The following is a 20574-nucleotide window of genomic DNA, read 5'->3' on the forward strand; positions in this document are numbered from 1 at the left end:
GCCTGATCTGCTAAGATCTGAATAACTGTGTGCAAACTCTACAATTGGGGTTGATCTACTAAGACTGCATGTGCAATTGATAAGTACAAAAGTGGTGCAAAATACCCTTTTTAAATAGGGTTTTTGCATTTATATTGTCTATTGCCATGGACACACTCGTTTGCCTCCTTATTTATGGTATCATATAGTCCTACCTGTTGCGTTTCGTCATGTTGACATGTAGCACATAAATATAATAAAACCTTTTCTGGGCTATGCTGAAGTGGGCTCTAGACTACAGAACCAACTTTTAGCACACTGTGTTGTGATGGTTTGTCTGGAATGACCCAGTTACAAGAAAATGCATATTGCAAGAATTTTTTTCATATACTGTAGCAGCTGCAGAATTATAAAATGTCATTACTGAATAGATATGTCTAATATTTTAATTTCTGACACCTGTGGCGACTTGTCCAGGGTGTAGCCCGCCTTCTGCCCGAATGCAGCTGAGATAGGCTCCAGCACCCCCCGCGACCCCAAAAGGGACAAGCGGTAGAAAATGGATAGATGGATGGATGTTGACACACACGTTGGACAAAGGATTCTGTGTCTATTGTATGTCTTTGCAGCGCGATCCCCTCTTTTCTTACGCCATTTCTGCGTAACTGCCAGTTTGCACAAACATTTTGCACATGCTAAATAGATGCAAAACAGCGGCCCATTTCAGTCTTGATAAATCACATTGCAAGCGCTAAATTATTATATTTGCATTTTCTCCTTTCAGATTCTGGGTGTTCTGATTATCAGCCTATCTTCTGCATATTTATAAAGAGACACGCAAAACGTATTGTATTCTCTAGTTTTGTTCATTTAAGCACGAGCTTAGTGGATCAGATTTACTTGCCCTATCAAGTTTGCACATGTTTTAATAATAAGGCCCATAATGTAGTATATTACTTCACTCATTCCTTACAATTGGATTCTCTCCTAGGCGTGAACGCAGCAGGAAGGTATGTAGATCTCCATATTTCATGAAAGGCAAGATGACCATAGGCTTAGGGAAGTGTCCAGAGCCCAATTCCAGGCACACACCTGGCAAAAACAGGTACAGAAATGACAAAAGTTAGATGGAAATTATCAAAGGGAAAACATGATGTACACTAATGTGTTAGTCCAACCAAGCAGTCTGATGACATTTGGATGGTGGAAATCTTTCATGCAGGCCGCCTCATTCAGGAACTCCTCTATTTCTCTCTGGGAAAAGCTATCCACTGCGCAAAAAAATGAGGTAATCAGAGTTTTTCTTTTTAAATAATTATATGATTCTCATAGCAGTACTGCTTACATTTCATCGTCTTCACGGCTACTTTTTCTGATGTCCCATCTGGTTGTCTTAGATTTCCTTCCACTACTGAGCCAAATTCACCTAAAAGTAAAAAAACCTCCACTTTAAATTCTGTCATTTTTTTTTATTCACCATATTTGAATTGCATAGTCACCTTCTCCGAGAATCTTTCCAATGGAAAGCAAGTTCCTCGTGACCATCACATCTTGAAGTTTGGCATGGAGCTCGTCACTGACGCCAAGGTTTCCAACTGCAGACAAAAGTCACATAAAGTTAATTTGGACTGTAAGGTATTTGTGGCGCCCCCTATGGGTTATGTTTAAAATGCTTTGGCATTATTGTAACAGATATCCTCAAACTTTTATAATCATAAGACAAATAGTAAATTACAATTACTTGCGAAATCATAATCCTGCAAAGACATTTTGCTGGATGGTGACCATTTAAAAGAAAAACATCTATTTTTACATACACATACTTGTCAGTCCTCAGCAGCAAAATGCCAATCACTATAGCATTCGTTTTTAAACAATTTAATTCTCAAAGATGTATTCTGCATATGTGCAGCTATTGACAGATATGAACACTAATCATTTTATTCAGACAGAACTGCATTCTATTTTTTCAAAGTTTAATTTCTAAATGTTGACAAATATAGACACACATTTTTTTGTTTAATTCTCTTAAACCCCAGTACCTATTTTTGGTAACATTTGCTATCTTATCCTGGTTCTTGTTTTTTTTTTTTTTGGTCTAAGAAAATGTTTTGAGCTGGTACTATGCAACAGCTTCAATTGATCCACAATTTAAATATAATGTGCAGTTATCTAATATATTGTGTATTTTCTATTAACTCACAAAGCTAATAAATAATATAAGTAAATTATTTTCTAAAATAAATGATACTTACGTGAGGGCTTTCAAAAATCACAAGTTAACTCATGTGATTAATCACAAAAAATATTGCATTACTCAAGTATAAACACAGATTAATCACACAATATATTTGATTGTACATGCTCCTTAAGCTTAACCGTGGATGGTTACCAAAAAGGCAGCACAGGTTATCGTACAGTCAGTGATCAGGTCAATGCATACGTCAGTGCAAAGATGAAATGGAAAATTTTACTTCAAAATACCCACTGACTAAATTTGAGCTTAAACTGTTCCCGGACAAAAAGGCGTGCATTCAAGTAAAAATAAATACAAATGTTCCTGGATGACATTCTGACAATACAATTGCATTTGTGTCCATATATTGAGCTCTTTTCTTAAGTAAATTTTAATTAATTAATTATTTATTTTATTTTATTAATTCCATTTTCTTTTCTTTTTTGTGAAATAACAATACTGCCATTGAGCACAAGACTGTTCACTTATGTATTTATATTATGTACTACATGTATGATGTGGAGCTGACTATGACATACTCAATAAACAACTAAACAAACAAAAACAATTAAGCAAGCGAGTACTGGCCTGTGATTAATCCTGATTAACTCAAATGCAAAATTGTGATTACTTTGATTAAAAAAATAATCACTTGACAGCATTCATTTCTGTACATACGTGTTATCCCAACAGTAGACCGATTGTAGGACCTCTGAGGTTTGTATTGGACGACCGGCTGGAGCTTTTCTCTACTTCCCAACACCCGCCTGCAGGGGGAGCCAGTGACAAAAAAGACAGTGGTTAATAATAAATCACTCCATGGTCTTGAGTCATTATGTTGTTGTAGTGCTCTAAACACAGGCTGAGATGGAGTACAATAGGTAGTCAAAGCGGACAATCTCTCTTTCTGGGGGTCGACTGTTGTTTTCTTCTTTGTGTGGTGACACATTCCTAGCTGCATCCTGAGACTGAGTCATTGACTTCTTCAACGACTTGTTGTGAACATTTTCACGCCAGCAGCTGCACAGTATACACGCTTCAGGTGCAAAGAGTAGTGATTAAGAGGAAGCAAAGACGGAAGAGTCAGATTTTTTTCCAAGTCTACTGAGGTCGACGATTGAAAAAAAGAAAAAGAAAAAAGATGACTCAGCTCATTTTTGTGAACTACTGAGCAGCGTCGCATTAGAGTTATTTCACAGATAAGGTCGTCAAATTTAGAGAAAGAGTTGCTGATTAAATCGACTTCAGAGTGTTAAGGTTTCGGCATACCCAAGCCAAGAGTCTGATGTCCTGTTGTGTACACAGATGGCCCCCCAGAGGACGAGCATCAAAAGACAGACTCCACACACCACACCCAGAATTACACTGACAGAGTCTGGAATCTTGGTGCCAGGGCTGGAGGATGGTGCGGGACCCGATTCTGAGAAGAGAAAAAACGGAAAAAAAACAAACGCATTAGTTTTAAAGAAAAAACAATTGAAAATGTCCTTATGTCACATGACATTTATTAGTTTCTTGCACTTTGTATTATTTCCTGCCCAGCGGTTTTATTTTTCGATCTATTTCCTGTTTGCCTCCATTTGCCAACACACCTCTGGTCTGAGCGCTGGCTCCCTCACCAGTCCCATATTGGCAAATCAGGACACACCTGTCCCTGGTTGCCAATCAGGATACTTCTTATGCCAGCCCTGTCCACTGGATGGAGCTCGATCACTTGTTTGTCCCTGCTGCACATCTATGTTTTTGCGTTACCTGCATTTCCCTAATAAAAATGACTTGTTTTTTTGCACTTCGCCTGTCGTCTCTGCATCTACACAAACACCAAAACGTAACAGAAAAGCTAATTATAATGTATTATAAAATATGACAGCCAAAAAAATATACAGTGAACTAGGGTTGTACGCTATACCGATATTAGTATAGTACCACGATACTAATGAATCATATTCGGTACTATACCACCTCTGAAATGTACCGGTCCACCACCCCCCCTCTCGCCGTCACGTCGTGTCATTGCTGGTTTACGAGGAGATGAGCATGTTTGGTAGTGCACAATCACGGAGTACTTAGCAACAGACAAGGTGTGTGGACAGAAAAGGGAAAACGGACGCATTATGGCTTAAAAACTAAAGATAAAGGTGAAGTTAGAAAACTAAAAAGCCCACCAGAAGAGGTGCTTTAAAACATGGCTAGCGAGCTAGCGGCTAAAGTTCAGCTGCAGTAGGCAGTGTTTTAGCTATTTCTAAATCACTAATCCTCGCCTCCATGGCGACAAATAAAGTAAGTTTCTTACAAGTATCATCCCTGCAGGACGAGGAATAGCTGAACATGCTTCACTACACACCGTAGCTCACCGGCGTCAAAGTGTAAACAAACGCCATGGGTGGATCTACACCTAACATCCACTGTAATGATACCAAGTACAGGAGCGTATCTAGTCGATTCTACTACCATTACGTCGATATTTTTTGGTATCTCAACATCTTCTTTTGTTTTTTTTTAAATTTATATTATTTTCAATATATAAAATACGTCCCTGGACACATGAGGACTTTGTATATGACCAATGTATGATCCTGTAATGACTTGGTATCGGATTGATACCCAAATTTGTGATATCATCCAAAACTAATGTAAAGTATCAGAAGAAGTAACAGAAGAATAAATGCTTTTTACATTTTTCCAGAAGTGTAGACAGAACATGTTAAAAGACAAAGTAAGCCAATATTAACAGTAAATGAATAAGTTGATTAATAATTCATTTTCTACCACTTGTCTTTAATAATTTTGACAAAATAATAGAATGGACAATTACACAATGTGTTACTGCATATGTCAGCAGACTAATTAGGAGCCTTTGTTTGTTTACTTACTACTAAAAGACAAGTTGTCTTGTATGTTCACTATTTTATTTAAGGACAAACTTGCAATAAGAAATATATGTTTAATGTACCCTAAGATTTTTTGTTAAAATAAAGCCAATAATGCAATTTTTTTGTGGTCTCCCTTATTTAGAAAAGTATCGAAAAATACCGAAAATTATAAAAATAATTTTAGTACCGGTATCAGTACCAAAATTGGTATCGGGACAACAATATAGTGAACATATAACAGAACCTGAATTTGCATGGAATAATTACGTAATTAATCAATACCTTCAAAGATCATCATCAAACCTTTATTATCTCTACTGACAATTTTGTTATAGAAGTGTAAAAATAACCACTATATATTAAATAAACATTGCTGCAAATACAGTGGAGGACATTTTAAAATACATTTTTGATGGTAATAGCCACATTGTACTGAGCAGCCAGGGCTCAGGTGTTTATACTGCTTTCAGACATATGCAAAGTTTAACTTGTGCCTCGATGGATATCTTAACTCTTTACCATCACACTGCAAAAACTGAAATCTAAGTAAGATTAAATATCTCAAATAAGGGTGATATTTTCTTATTTTCTGTCAGATAAGATAATTCTTCTCACTAAGCAGATTTTATGTTAGAGTGTTTTACTTGTTTTAAGGGTTTTGGTCCTAAATTATCTCAGTAAGATATTACAGCTTGTTGCTGAGATTTTATCACCTACAGTATATTGAGTAAAACATGCTTGAAACTAGAATATCAACTGATGCAAAGCTGTGTCATCAACACTCAGTATAACAGTGCTTTTTTAAAGTAATAATTTCTTACTTCAAGCATGAAAAAAAAAATCATGATGTCGAACACATATCATTATGTCAAGATAATGGCACGAGCATTTACTTAATTTAAGAATATTTTTCAACATATTGAGCAAAAAGGTCTCTTTTTTTTCTACCAAAAAAAGTGCACTTGTTATTAGTGAGAATATAGTTATTTTAAGGTATTTTTGGGTTCATTGAGGTTAGCTAATTTTACTTGTTTTGGAAAGTCTTGACAAGCCAAATTTTCTTGTTCTATTGGCAGATAATTTTGCTTAGTTCAAAGAAAATACCCCTAATTTTTGTATGTTTTTTCCTTGTTTTTGAACACTGACTTTTTGCAGTGCACTGCTAACCTTTTGTGGCGGTGTCACAGACCAGAAAAAAGAATTACGAACTGTGTAACTACAGCAGAAAGATAATTCAGATGTTTCACTGTATTTAAATGGGACCTATGATGGTTTTCGTCTTTTCTGACTTATAAATGTTGGACACTCATGTTTCACAACGCCAAAGCATCAAATTATAAGGTTCACGTATTTGGCCGTGAGCTTGGACGCAGTTTTGGATGCCTCTGAATGCTGTCATATGTCCCCTTTAAGGTACAAATCAACATTGGTCCAGTTCATCAAATAGGAGGAACTAAGTCACGAGAGTAGCTTACTGTCCTCTGGCACAAACAACCAGACTCGTGGGCTGACCATGCCGCTCCCTGCTCGAGTGCATGCAGCCACCTCCACGCTGTACGTGGTGTTGAAGTCCTGCACCGCTACAAAGGCCATGTTGGTGTAGCTGTGGACCTAAACAACACACACGACATGAATCACAGTGCAAAAACACTTATCTTTTCAAGGTTAATCATTGCACATTTAGAGATAACAACCGATAGAGGAATAAGGTCACTGGCTTGAGGTAGTGTTCATGATTTAATAAGCCATGAAGTGAAACATCAGCATGCCTGAGAAATTCTTTCATGACATCTCATAGCCAGCTTGAACCGCTAAAGCACTTGCCATGACCTTGTTGTAATGATGGCCCCTTCCTCTTTTTCTCCGAATGCATTATTATGATTAAACCTCCAAAAAAAACTCCCTTTAAGTAAATACTTATTTACAGAAAGAAACATTTCCTCCAAAAAACCCAAAGGAACTGCATGCACTTGCAATTACGAATAATGCGCCGAAAAAAAGAAAACACAATTGCCCTCCTGCAATGGAAGTGAGCATGTGACGGACATAACCTTGTATTTCACAACAGTGGATGGAAGCATCAGCGGTTCCTCTGTTCCCAATATGCTGACAGTCAACGCTGAACCCATGATTAACACGATATGTCATGTCTGTGGCACCAAACAGTGCATGTGCTAACAAAACTGTATACAAAACTCAAAACCAGTGAAGTTGGCATGTTGTGTAATTTGTAAATAAAAACAGAAAACAATGATTTGCAAATCCTTTTCAACCTATATTCAATTGAATAGACTGCAAAGACAAGATACTTAATGTTCAAACTGGAAAACTTTGGGTTTGTTTTGCAAATATTAGCTCATTTGTAATTTGATGCCTGCAACATGTTTCAAAAAAGCTGGCATAAGTGGAAAAAAAGACTGAGAAAGTTGAGAAATGCTCATCAAACACTTATTTGGAACATCCCACAGGTGAACAGGCTAATTGGGAACAGGTGGGTGCCAAGATTGGGTATAAAAGCAGCTTCTGTGAAATGCTCAGTCATTCACAAACAAGGATGGGGCGAGGGTCACCACCTTGTGAACAAATGCGTGAGCAAAATGGTTTAAGAACAACATTTCTCAACGAGCTACTGCAAGGAATTTAGGGATTTCACCATCTACCGTCCGTAATATCATCAAAAGGTTCAGAGAATCTGGAGAAATCACCGCACGTAAGCGGCTAGGCCCGTGACCTTCGATCCCTCAGGCGGTACTCCATCAAAAACCGACATCAGTGTGTAAAGGATATCACCACACGGGCTCAGGGACACTTCAGAAAACAGTACGGTAATTACAGTTTGTCGCTACATCTGTAAGTGCAAGTTAAAACTCTACTATGCAAAGTGAAAGCCATTTATCAACAACACCCAGAAATGCCGCCGGCTTCGCTGGGCCCGAGCTCATCTAAGATGGACTGATGCAAAGTGGAAAAGTGTCCTGTGGTCTGACGAGTCCAATACCAATACTGTTGAACAACTTAAGCTGTACATCAAGCAAGAATGGGAAATCATTCCACCTGAAAAGCTTTAAAAAATGGTCTCTTCAGTTCCCAAATGTTTACTGAGTGTTGTTAAAAGGAAAGGCCATGTAACACAGTGGTAAAAATGCCCCTGTGCCAACTTTTTTGCAATGTGTTGCTGCCATTAAATTCTAAGTTAATGATTATTTGCAAAAAACAATTACGTTTCTCAGTTTGAACATTAAATATCTTGTCTTTGCCGTCTATTCAATTGAATATAAGTTGAAAAGGATTTGCAAATCATTGTATTCTGTTTTAATTTACAAATTACACAACGTGCCAACTTCACTGGTTTTGAGTTTTGTATATTGCAGTATGCTTTTCAACAAACACTTTTCAGTAGGGTTAAAAATCAATGCAAACGGCTTAATTTTTAGAAAGCAATCCACGCTTTTATTACATCAAGCCTTGACTACTGAAATTCACTTTATATCGGACTTGACCAGTCCTCCCTTCACTGCCTCCAGGGGGTGTTGACAGGAACCAAAAGCTGGGAGCACCTAACACCTGTGCTCTTGGTTCTCGCCTCTCTATATATTGGCTCCCAGTACATCTAATTATCGATTATAAAATGCAGTTGTTGTTTAAATAGGGCACCACTTGTCTGAGCTCCTGCAGCCTCAATCCCTATGCAGGGCATTGAGGTTTGCAGACAAACTGCACCTGTCTTTCCCTCGCTCCTAATTCCCTACTCGAGGGGACAGAGCCTTTTTTTGTGGTTGCCCCCAAATTATGGAACAATTTGCCTCAGCACATTAGGGCAACACAAATAATGTGTTAAAATCTTTCAAAAAACTCATCTATTTTCACTAGCATTCGACAAATAGCACCTTGGTTTAGTCTAGTTTTAATTGTATTACTGTATATTGTATTATTCACTGTTTTATTTATTTTACTACTTTTTTTTGTCTTATGTGCGGGACTTTGGTCAACCTAGGTTATTTTAATGTGCTATACTGTATGAAAAAAGTCTGACTTGACTTGAGTGATACCGCAGTTTACATAAGCCCTACTTTTCGTACTGTTCGCCACCTTTTTTTGCACACCCTTTTGAATATCATGTCATACATTATAACATTGCGCTTAACAAGCTAGTCTGTTTGCCCACGTACCATTCTGCAGAATTGAGTGCCCAAACAAAGAATCCCATGTGTTGGTAGTTTAAAAAAAAAAATACAACTGGGGCTTCACGGTGGCAGAGGGGTTAGTGCATCTGCCTCACAATACGAAGGTCCTGAGTAGTCTTGGGTTCAATCCCGGGCTCGGGATCTTTCTGTGTGGAGTTTGCATGTCCTCCCCGTGACTGCGTGGGTTCCCTCCGGGTACTCCGGCTTCCTCCCACCTCCAAAGACATGCACCTGGGGATAAGTTGATTGGCAACACTAAATTGGCCCTAGTGTGTGAATGTGAGTGTGAATGTTGTCTGTCTATCTGTGTTGGCCCTGCGATGAGGTGGCGACTTGTCCAGGGTGTACCCCGCCTTCCGCCCGATTGTAGCTGAGATAGGCTCCAGCGCCCCCCGCGACTCCAAAGGGAATAAGCGGTAGAAAATGGATGGATGGATGGATAAATACAACTGTACACCATAGAGCCAAAGGAAGTTTCAAGTGACAGCCCTTTGATAAAGAAGGTGAGGAACTCTATTTAATTCAAGAAAGAACTCATTGCAATGTATGGAGGTGGCGTTTGTGCGGCCAACATGAGTCTTCAGTAAAAAATAAAAGTAATGCTAAATGTTCATTCATGTATTTTGTATTATTTTCTGCATGTAAAACTATACTTATTCTCTATAAAATGTGTTATAGTATATAGGGCAGCAAGCCCTATAAGTAGAACATGTGCTGTGTGAAGAAGCGCATATAAAATGTCAATTAATGAATGACAGGGTGCTTTGTATGAAATTTACCACAACCATATTCCTAGCTTCCCTCTACACAGTCATACTGGCTTCTGTGGTGCACAGCATTAGTCCTTATTTCGTAAGGCAGAGGTCCTGGGTCTGCATCCCAATCAGGGTTGATGTAAGAAGGTTAATAAATGTATGTTTTGATGAAGTTACAATTTGTATTTTGCACAAAACAAAAAAAATTAAATTGAACAATGTATTTCCCATGAACAAAAAACATTCAGCAAATTTAAATCTAGTTTGATTAAAAAATTATGAAAATATATTAATAGTTAAAAAAAAGCGTGGACAATTTATGGACAGGGTCTGCGCCTTCAAATAAAATTCTGCTTAGGGCCGGACATTAGCCTGGGGTGGCCCGGTTTTTGGTGTGTGGAGCAAATTATTTGATTTACAGTGTATCCGAAAATAGGTTGATTGGCAACACTAAATTGGCCCTAGTGTGTGAATGTGAGTGTGAATGTTGTCTGTCTATCTGTGTTGGTCCTGTGATGAGGTGGCGACTTGTCCAGGGTGTACCGAGCCTTCCGCCCGAATGCAGCTGAGATAGGCTCCAGCACCCCCGCAACCCTGAACGGGACTAGCGGTAGACAATGGATGGATGGATGGATGTATCCGGAAAGTATACACGTTTTCCACGTTTTCTTATGTTACAGTCTTATTCCAAAATGGAATAAATTAATTGTTGTCCTTTCGACACACACAACTCCATAATAATAATGACATTTTTTTAATTTTTTTAAATGTATTAAAAATTAAAACAATCTCATCTACATACCGTAAGTATTAACAGATTATGCTCAATACTTTACCTTTGGCAGTAATTACAGCCTCAAGTGTTTTATTTATTTATTTATTTATTTTTATTTTTTTCAAGTGGTTTTTTTTTATTTTTTATTTTTTAATTTTTTTTAATTATTTTTTTTATGTCCTGTCCAGCTTCTCAGGCAAATCATATAGTTGATGTAGATGCCCATGTCGGCTGTTCAGATTTACTTTACAAAAGAGAAGTGTAGGATACTTCTCTTGTTGCCTTATTTGTATTTGACTTTATTAAATGTATTTATATTATCATTTAGTGCAGCCGGGCCGGAGCAGGAGGGGATAGAAAGAGAGAAAAAAAGAAGACAGAGGGGGAAATTGTGGGGACAAGAGGGGGATTAGACAGAGAGACAAAAACAACAACAGCAAACAACAACAACAACAACAATAGAGCAACATCAGCAAATATGACATGTACAAATATGATGGTAAAAGTAATAGCAAATAAGCAGTTAGCGAAAAATAAAAAATAATACAGAAATGACAATGAGCATTATTACACTACAAATGGATCAATACAAATACCAATAGAAATAGCGCTATTGATAATGAACAATACAAATAATTTACCTTTATTATCAACAATACAGTTGTTTAAATGCAACAATACATATACGTAATGATAACTTGAGATACGAAAGAATGCAGAAAAATGGAGGGGGAGAAAGAGAAGCAACCTACATTAACCTTGTAGATTGTTATAGTCACAATAGGTTAAGCTTTGTCAGTGTGCCATGTGTTACACCCAGTTTACCCTAGGGCAACAACGTTAATATATGTTTGATGAAACGTGATTATGTGCATGAGTGTAAGTATGCATATGTACTTGTATATGTACAGAATGTGTATATGTGTTTGTACAATGAATGTATATGTACAGAATGTGTATATGTGTTTGTACAGTGAATGTATATGTACAGTATGTTTATGTGTATGTTTGTATATTGAATGTGCGTGTGGATGTACGAACATTAGGTAGGTAAATATGTACTGTATTTGTGTATGTATGTGGGAGCGTAGGTACCTATGTACGTATGTGAGCATATGTGAATTTGCATGTACAATACATTCGACTCCCAGAGTGCGTGGGAGCCAGAGCACGGCCCCATCACCCCCGAGAGCCCAACCCACAAACAGGAGGCGTGGTGCCCAGGGAACCAGGGACCACCGCCCCCACGCAGCCAAGCCGGCCAGCGACAGGAACCCCAGAGCCCGACCCACCGTACCGCCCACAAGGGCCAGCAGCAGGCCGCAGACAGACGCACCCGGCAGAGGACAGGGCACGAGAAAAGCAGGGGACAGCCAGACCCCAAGCCAGCGAGAGACCACACCCCACACGGGCAGAAAGGCGAGACGCCCCGCCCGAGGGACCCAGAGACTCCCCGCAACCGGACGGGAAGACCGCCCCCGCCCCACCGGCAACCGGGCCCCCACGAGCCCACCCCCCACCCCCGGAGAGCGCGGCGAGGCCAGCCCCCGGCCACCCCACCCAAACCGGCCGCCGCAGGACCACCCAGGCACAGGGCCACGGGAACCACCCACCCCACCCGCAGGGACCCCCACGATGGAGATGGAACAACCAGCAACCGCCCCGCCGAGCCCCCCCCCTGAGGGAGGGGAAAAATTAAAAAAATAATATTAATAAAATATATTAAAAAATAAATAAATAAATAAATTAATTAATTAATTAATTTAAAAAAAAAGAATTAAAAGAAGATCACAGACATGCTGACAAACAAGGTCACTACCCCAGCAACTGGCCGACTCGCAGCACCTCGGAATACCTTGCAGCACCAAGCTACCACAATAGACGCAGGGACTAGGCCCAACAGGCCCCAACCAAGACGGGCACCCGGAAGGGATGGACAGCGGGACCCAGGAGCTCCAGACACGCAGTTCGGATGCAGTAGCCTGAGGCGTCGACCCCCGTCTGACAGGCAGGCCCAGAGCGTACCCCCAGAAATATACATACATACATACATATATACATACACATACACACATACACGTATACATACCCACACATACACATATATACATATACATACACATATGTACACATACACATATATAAACATACATACATACACACACATATACATACATATACACAGTTCGTCAGCCCCGACAGCCATCACGCGCGCGCTGCCACCAGTCACAACATCAGCCACACCCCTGCACCAGACCCAGCAGCCACGGGCGCCCACACCACAAACAAACGGCAGCAGAAACAGCAGCCGCAATAACCCCAGACAGCCAGCACCAGCCAATCAAATCAAAGCGATCAAAAAAAAACTGCGACCAGCAACCACACGCCACCAGGGCCACGGAGACCAGCCGGCGCCAGCCCGCCGGTCAGCCCGAACGCCAACACGCAAACAAGAGAGACCAACAACCCCCCCAACCAAAAGGCCCCCCACCCCAACCCAAACCCGCACAAACACACCACCGCCCAAACAACCGAGACACAGCATCCAGACCAGACACGGGGGCTGCGCCGCCACCACACCAAGTCACCAACAGAGACCCCACAGCGCAAGGTCGGGCCACACGGGCACGGACCCCATCCAACAGGAAGTGAGACCCGCGCGACGCCACACACAAATAAATAATAAGATTAAAAAAATAAAAAATAAAAAAATAAAATAAAATAAAAAATAAAATTTAAAAAATAAAATAAAATAAAAATAAGTAAATAATAAAAATAAAAATAATAAATACATTAAAAATAAAAAAATATATACAACAATAATAAATGAATAAAAGCCTGGCAGGCCACCAGACCGCAGTCCCCGCCGGCCGACGAGGCAATGAGGGGTGCGCCGAACCCCAAACCCCCCATGCATGTGTACAAGGCCCCCAGAGTGTCTACTGTGTAGTTAAAATTAGGAGGTTAGCCGTTACAGCCGACCTCCAGTCCCTATTGATGTGTGTACTGTAGCGTGAGTGAGATATGTATGCTTGTGGGAACTAATAATGCGATTAAAATTGGGGGACATCAAGGTCATGGTGGGTCCCAACCAAACCAAGCCCCCCAAATCCTAAGTGTCTAATATGCAGCTAAGATTGAGGGATGGACGAGCAGGGGACAAGACAGGAGGACTGGAGCCCCATTGGAGGCATCCTCAACCCCCCGCCATGCCTCCCCGCAGGACAATCCCCAAAGTCCTATATATGTGTGACTGTGTGCGCTATAAGTAGGAGGAGTAGAGGGCCCGGACATCCCCCCAGTCCACGCGGCCGACAACCAGGAACTACGGCCAGGAGGCCGCCACAGCCCGTGACCCACACCAGACCACTTTAACGTGACGCCACGCGAGCCCCTCCCCCCGCCAAACAAAGCCAGCCCCCGCCCGCCCCAACCCAACCCTGCAGAGCCCATACCGGCAACCAAACGCAGAGAAACCGCACAGCCCCCACGCCCAATGCAAACACCGCATCCCGGCCATCCACACAGCAACGTGCCCATACGAGTCCCGGCCAGGGGAAGGAGCCCCCCAACGGGGGAAGAAGCCAATGCATCCCGTCCGCCCGCCAGCCCCCAAACCAGCCGGCAAGCCAACGCCAGCCAGCCCCACAACCCCACAAGCGCACAGACACCAGCCACAGTCCCCCAACCACTCCAACCCAACACAGCGATGCCAACCGCTGGTATCACCGCAGCAACCATCACCACCACCGCCCGTCCGCAGCGTAAACACCCGCGGCCGCCGAAACCAAAACAAAAAAGCGACCGACCCCGTAAACCACAACAACGCACACCCCCGGCTACCACCGAGGCCACCAACCCACCTACCCCAACTCATCCACAGCCAGGCCAATTGAGCCACCGGACATCCACACCCATGCACACACCTACACATTCATATACACATACATACACACATACATATATGCATATACATATACATACACATACACACATATACACACGCATGCATATACATATAAACATACACATCCACACATATATACACATTAATACACCCACACACATATACATAAGCCCACATATACACAAACACATACATACACAACACACACACAAAAAAAAATTAAAAATAAATAAATAAATAAATAAATTAAAAAAATTAAAAAAAATAGAAAGAAAAGAAAAGAGTGTTTTAAATACCATGTCACAAGCTTGGCACACCTATATTTGGGCATCTTCGCCCATTCCTCTTTGCAGCACCTCTCAAGCTCCATCAGGTTGGAGGGAAGCTTTGGTTTTCATCCAGGATTTCTCTGTACATTGCTGCATTCATCTTTACCTCTATCTTGACTAGTCTCCTAGATCTTGCAGCTGAAAAACATCCCCACATTAGATGCTGCCACCACCATGCTTCACTGTAGCTTCACTGATAGTATTGGCTTGGTGATGAGCGGTGCCTGTTCAATCTTCGTCTCATCAGACCAGAGAATTTGGTATCTCATGGTCTGAGAGTCTTTTAGGTGCATTTTGGCAAACTTTTTTTACTAAGAAATGGCTTCCGTCTGGCCACTATAACATACAGACCTGATAGGTGGATTACTGCAGAGATGGTTGTCCTTCCGGATGGTTCTTCTCTCTCCACAGAGGAATGCTGTAGCTCTGACAGAGACCATCGGGTTCTTGGTCACCTCCCTGACTAGACTAAGATGAATGTAGCAATGTACAGAGACATCCTGGATTAAAACCAACGCTTCCTATCCAATCTGATGGAGTTTGAGAGGTGCTTTTCACATTGACAATATGGGGTATCATCAGTATTTTGACGACAAAAATGTATGTAGTCTATTTTGGAATAAGGCTGTAACATAACAAAATGTAGAAAAAGTGAAGAGGTATGAATACTTTTCGGATGCAATGTACATTCATTATTTTTGGAAAAATTGCTTCGGTTTTCATATGATTCAGTTCAGTGGACCTTTTGGAACTTCAGTGATTCAGTAAGATCACAAATTGTGCATTAAGGCAACCTATGCACACTCTTCCAGAAAGTGCTGATATTTAACTCTTTTGTAAATACTGTTGTGACGTCAGCAACTAAGCGGACAACACAAAGGAGATGAAAGCCTACAATACACATCCTGTTGTATTCATATTCCATTGACTCTGTGGTGACTCACGGCCACATGCCCAATGAGGAAAAACACTGACAATTTTTTTTAACGCAATCAGCTTCCTTAACTTCCCCGCAGACAGGAAGATCAGGAAATACACCACTGTATTAGAAAGCACTACTGCCACAGAAAAAAAGCCATCGTGGAAAAGCAGATCATCGCTATAAGCAGGTTGATAACTGTGCGAGCCAGCATATAAAATGTATTGTTAGTTGACACTTGTGCAGAGATAAAAGTATAAACCCCGTTTCAATATGAGTTGGGTAATTGTGCTAGATGTAAATATAAACGGAATACAAGGATTTGCAAATCCTTTTCAACCCATATTCAGTTGAATATGCTACAAAGACAACATATTTGATGTTCAAACTGATAAACATTTTTTTTTTGCAAATAATCATTAACTTTAGAATTTGATGCCAGCAACACGTGACAAAGAAGTTGGGAAAAGTCCACAAGGGAGACCCCCGGACCTCTGAACAACTTAAGCTGTACATAAAACAAGAATGGGAAAGAATTCCACCTGAGAAGCTTAAAAAATGTGTCTCCTCAGTTCTCAAATGTTTACTGAGTGTTGTTAAAAGGAAAGGCCATGTAACACAGTGGTGAACATGCCTTTTCCCAACTACTTTGGCACGTGTTGCAGCCATGAAATTCTAAGTTAAATATTATTTGCAAAAAAAAAATAAAGTTTATGAGTTTGAACATCAAATATCTTGTCTTTGTAGTGCATTCAATTGAATATGGGTTGAAAAGGATTTGCAAATCATTGTATTCCGTTTATATTTACATCTAACACAATTTCCCAACTCATGTAGAAACGGGGTTTGTAGTTTACCGCTAACTCAGACATGGGTCTGATCTACAAAGATCCAAATAAGTGCTAAATACCGTGTACAAACTATAAAATTGCGTGTACTATTAGTGGGCGTGTTGCGGGTGATCTACTAAGACTGCATGTCCAATGGATAACAAGTGCAAAAGTGGTGTAGACTGCCCTATTTAAATGAGTTTTTGCATTATGGTTACAGTATGTAAATCGGTTATCATAATGGAGACATCTATATCAATATATGCTCCAACCTGTGGCAGTTTGTCATGTTGTTGACATGTAGCACACAAATATAAAGTATACCATCTCTTCTAGGCTATATTGAAGCGCGATCAAGACAACAGAACATTCTTTTAGCATGCTGAAAGTGCGCCTTGGGGCACGCTGTGGTGTTGTGATGCTGTGCCTGGATGCACATTGCAAGACATTTCTTCATACAGGAGATAAATTATATTCTTTATAAAAAAACTTTTACCATTAAAAAAAACACCAACAGACAACAAAAACAATCAATTACCGTATTTTTCGGAGTATAAGTCGCACCGGAGTATAAGTCGCACCTGCCGAAAATGCATAATAAAAAAGGAAAAAAACATATATAAGTCGCACTGGAACTGCGACTTATAGTCCGAAAAATACGGTACATTTGTTTTAATCATCCCTTTAAGTCATACAGTAGATATCAAATTATAAATTGATATTGCTGAATAGACGATGTGTGTAATATATATATTTTTGTGTAACTATGTCAGTTTGAACTCCCATGTAGACATGCTAAATATAGGCGCAAAACAGTTTTAGTCTTGTTAATTTATATTGCGAGTAGTAAATGATTATATATGCATATTCTTTGCCCAGTGTTGTGGGTGTTCTAATAATCAGCATATATTTTGCATATACATGCAGGCAGACACACTAAATGGATTGCACTTTCTGTTTTGCTCGTTTAAGAGACACAATTCTCTGCGCACAAGCTTGAGCTTTGAGTGCGCTATGAAGTTTGTACATTTTTTATACATGCAAACCTCATTGTATTCATATTATTAGTCATCTTTTGTTATTGTTATTTGGGAAAGGTATCATATTAGTAAAGACATGCTGGCTCATTCTCCCTGAATTATACAATAGCTGGAATAAATAATGTTGATAGAATTAACGTAACCAATTCATACACATCCATTATGTGCTTGAATGTAGTGACAAAATGCATAACTAATAGAGATCCGGATTTAACTACATTTCCTTATTGATCATGAGCAAAATTAACCAATCTTAAGGATAATATTATTGATGGTAAGGAATACTGTCCGCTCTGTTAATGTTCTGGACTCCTGTTTTAAACCCAGTGATAAGAATAACGCAGTCCAGAGGAGCCACTGCAACAATGTGGTCAACTTTCCACTGCTGACAAAACGTTGTTCTTTTCTAGACCTCAAACCAGTTACAACTGAATCAACACTGCCTCTGCTATGTGCAGCCAAGTAGTGCACTCCCGTATGCCTTACAGCAGAGATATTCAATTAAATTGGAAGCGGAAAAAAATAAATGGATGGATGAATGTTTTGAGGGGCTTCATTTACAGAAAGCTAAGGACCGGGGGGCCGGACTTCTCCCTTCACTTTAATTCTTATTTTCTATATTCCTGCAGAACCAGCATCTTCTACAGTAGATATAGGTCAAACTTATTGCTGCTTTTAACAACCTTGTGCAAAAATCTAGTCAAAGATCATCTTAATGACAGCACTGTTTTCAAGAATTTAATTTTTTTTAAGTGGAATTGCATGCCACCAGTTGAATAGCCCAAATGAGGAAAAAAAGAGGCTCTAAAATGGAACTTTGAGGAACAATACTAGTGTTAATCAAAACTTAAAAATAATTAACTTTAACTTAGTGTATTGTAACATACATTGTACAACATTGCATTTATATACTATAGGAACAAAAACTCTGAACTAAGACAGAATAGAGCAATATAATCACCATAACCATTAAGTGACTCACCTTATTTACTTGCACTCCATGTCTGACAATAATGTCGTAACCTTGCAGGACTCCATTAATCTTATCATCCGGCGGGGGCTTCCACCGGATCACCAGCCACGACTCATTCAGCTGCACGGACACATTCCGAGGATACACAGACGGCACTGAGAATATGACAGAAATTACAGGACATAATTATGCTACCACTATATTAAAACATGACAGCACAAAAGCAGCAAGTTTAATGGAAAGTGAACTATTAAAAAAAGAATGTCCTGTTTAAACTTTGATAACAGTTTGGTATGTGGTTCTTTCCGGGCTAAATATCCCCCACAGTGGCTCCAGGAAGGAAACTCTACCCTGTAGCAACTTTTTCAATGAGGCCATTCCTATTGTATCTTTAGGAAAATTGGCAGGAACTTACCAACAACAGGACAGGTATTTTAATGCATTCCAATTAAAACATAGGATTTCTTGCATTTTTGTAAAGTGAAAGTACTTTTGTCATAAATCAGTAGTCACACACCTCCCTCTGTCGTGTTACTCTGGATCCAGGGGGAAACTGGAGAAGCCCCCACGTCATTGCTGCAGGAAACGCTCATGTTGTAAGAAGTCATGGCTTGCAGCCCAGAGATTTCCCACTGGAACGGAGGCACGGTGGCATTGAGGAACCTGGTGGTTGTCACTTCCCCTATCCTCCGGCTCACCTCCTTTACCTTGAATGGGAGAGGGAATGCGCAATTACTTATCTGCAGGCCAATAAAACTTCAAACGATTTGACACGAACCCTGATATGGCACTTTGTTAACGGAGAGAAGCCATCATGTCCGGGTATCCATCTTAGTGTCAACTTACTGGAGTCCCTCGCTACCACAGCGATGTTAGACACAGGACTGGGAAGCACTAGAAACCACGATAAGATCACAAAATACATTGAGAGCAGAAATTGCATGTGAATGCAGCAGCGGTCATTACATCACAACATATAATAGAAATTCTACAGGAGTCAGATGTTGCAAATCGCAGTAAGCAAAATTTGACCCAACAAACATGCAGTAATGTTAATCACTTGATTTTGCCAATTGTGCCATTACATTAATTGCTCATTTGTTAAGTAAACAGGCAATGAAACATGACGAAGCTAAGACGACTTGGGCGCATGATGATGCAAGGTTGTTCTCCCAGGAATGCAGACTGCTTCGGACACAGCGTGCAGGTAGGAAAATGATTTATTAAAGACATAAATCATACGAGAACAAACAAAATCGTGCTCATAGCACTTAAGGAAAAAAAACAGAGGCACTAGCGTGGGAGCTAGCAAGCAAAGAGCCTAGCGTGTAAGCTAGCAAGAATACAAAATAGTCGTCAATTGTTGCATACAGCAAATTAGGAAGCCAGACCAAGTGAGGCCAGCGCATAGACTAAATAGCCCTCTGATTAGCGCCCAAGCAACAAGTGCGCGTCCCGAACACTAACCAGAGGCAGGTGAATGTAATCTGCCGTCATGGCAAAGGAAACAAACAAACTCAAGGTGCTGAAAACGTAAACAAACTATGATCCGGGCAGCGGATCATAACAGTAGCCTTCCTATTGGTGGGAAAAAAGCTTGTCGTCAATCAGTCAAAGCATTACAGGCTATTTGGTTGCAGAGGTAGACGGTAAGCCAACTTTGCTGTCCAGTGGCCAACTGACATCATGGCTTTGAAATTTCTACGCAGGCCTAGACTTGAACTTGAGCCGATAATCAATAAATAAATAAAGGGTTCTCTCTGTACATCATTCA

The 20574-nt window shown here is 40.4% G+C and overlaps 1 protein-coding gene across 1 annotated transcript in view; it reads right to left on the reverse strand.

Annotated features, from left to right (window-relative positions):
* The window catches only part of mertka (c-mer proto-oncogene tyrosine kinase a), a 45554-nt gene that overhangs the window by 2785 nt on the left and 22195 nt on the right, over window positions 1-20574 (reverse strand). The window contains exons 6-15 of the mRNA XM_061959552.1: window positions 19579-19694; window positions 19318-19507; window positions 18810-18955; window positions 6564-6699; window positions 3485-3635; window positions 2894-2982; window positions 1479-1574; window positions 1325-1405; window positions 1158-1250; window positions 953-1071 (exon numbers count right to left, since the gene is read on the reverse strand). Of these exons, the coding sequence (XP_061815536.1) occupies window positions 953-1071; window positions 1158-1250; window positions 1325-1405; window positions 1479-1574; window positions 2894-2982; window positions 3485-3635; window positions 6564-6699; window positions 18810-18955; window positions 19318-19507; window positions 19579-19694 (1217 nt within the window). The remainder of the gene's footprint in view (window positions 1-952; window positions 1072-1157; window positions 1251-1324; window positions 1406-1478; window positions 1575-2893; window positions 2983-3484; window positions 3636-6563; window positions 6700-18809; window positions 18956-19317; window positions 19508-19578; window positions 19695-20574) is intronic.

This window comes from Nerophis lumbriciformis, linkage group LG02 (genome assembly GCF_033978685.3).
Source record: "Nerophis lumbriciformis linkage group LG02, RoL_Nlum_v2.1, whole genome shotgun sequence".
Classification (NCBI taxonomy): Eukaryota; Metazoa; Chordata; class Actinopteri; order Syngnathiformes; family Syngnathidae; genus Nerophis; species Nerophis lumbriciformis.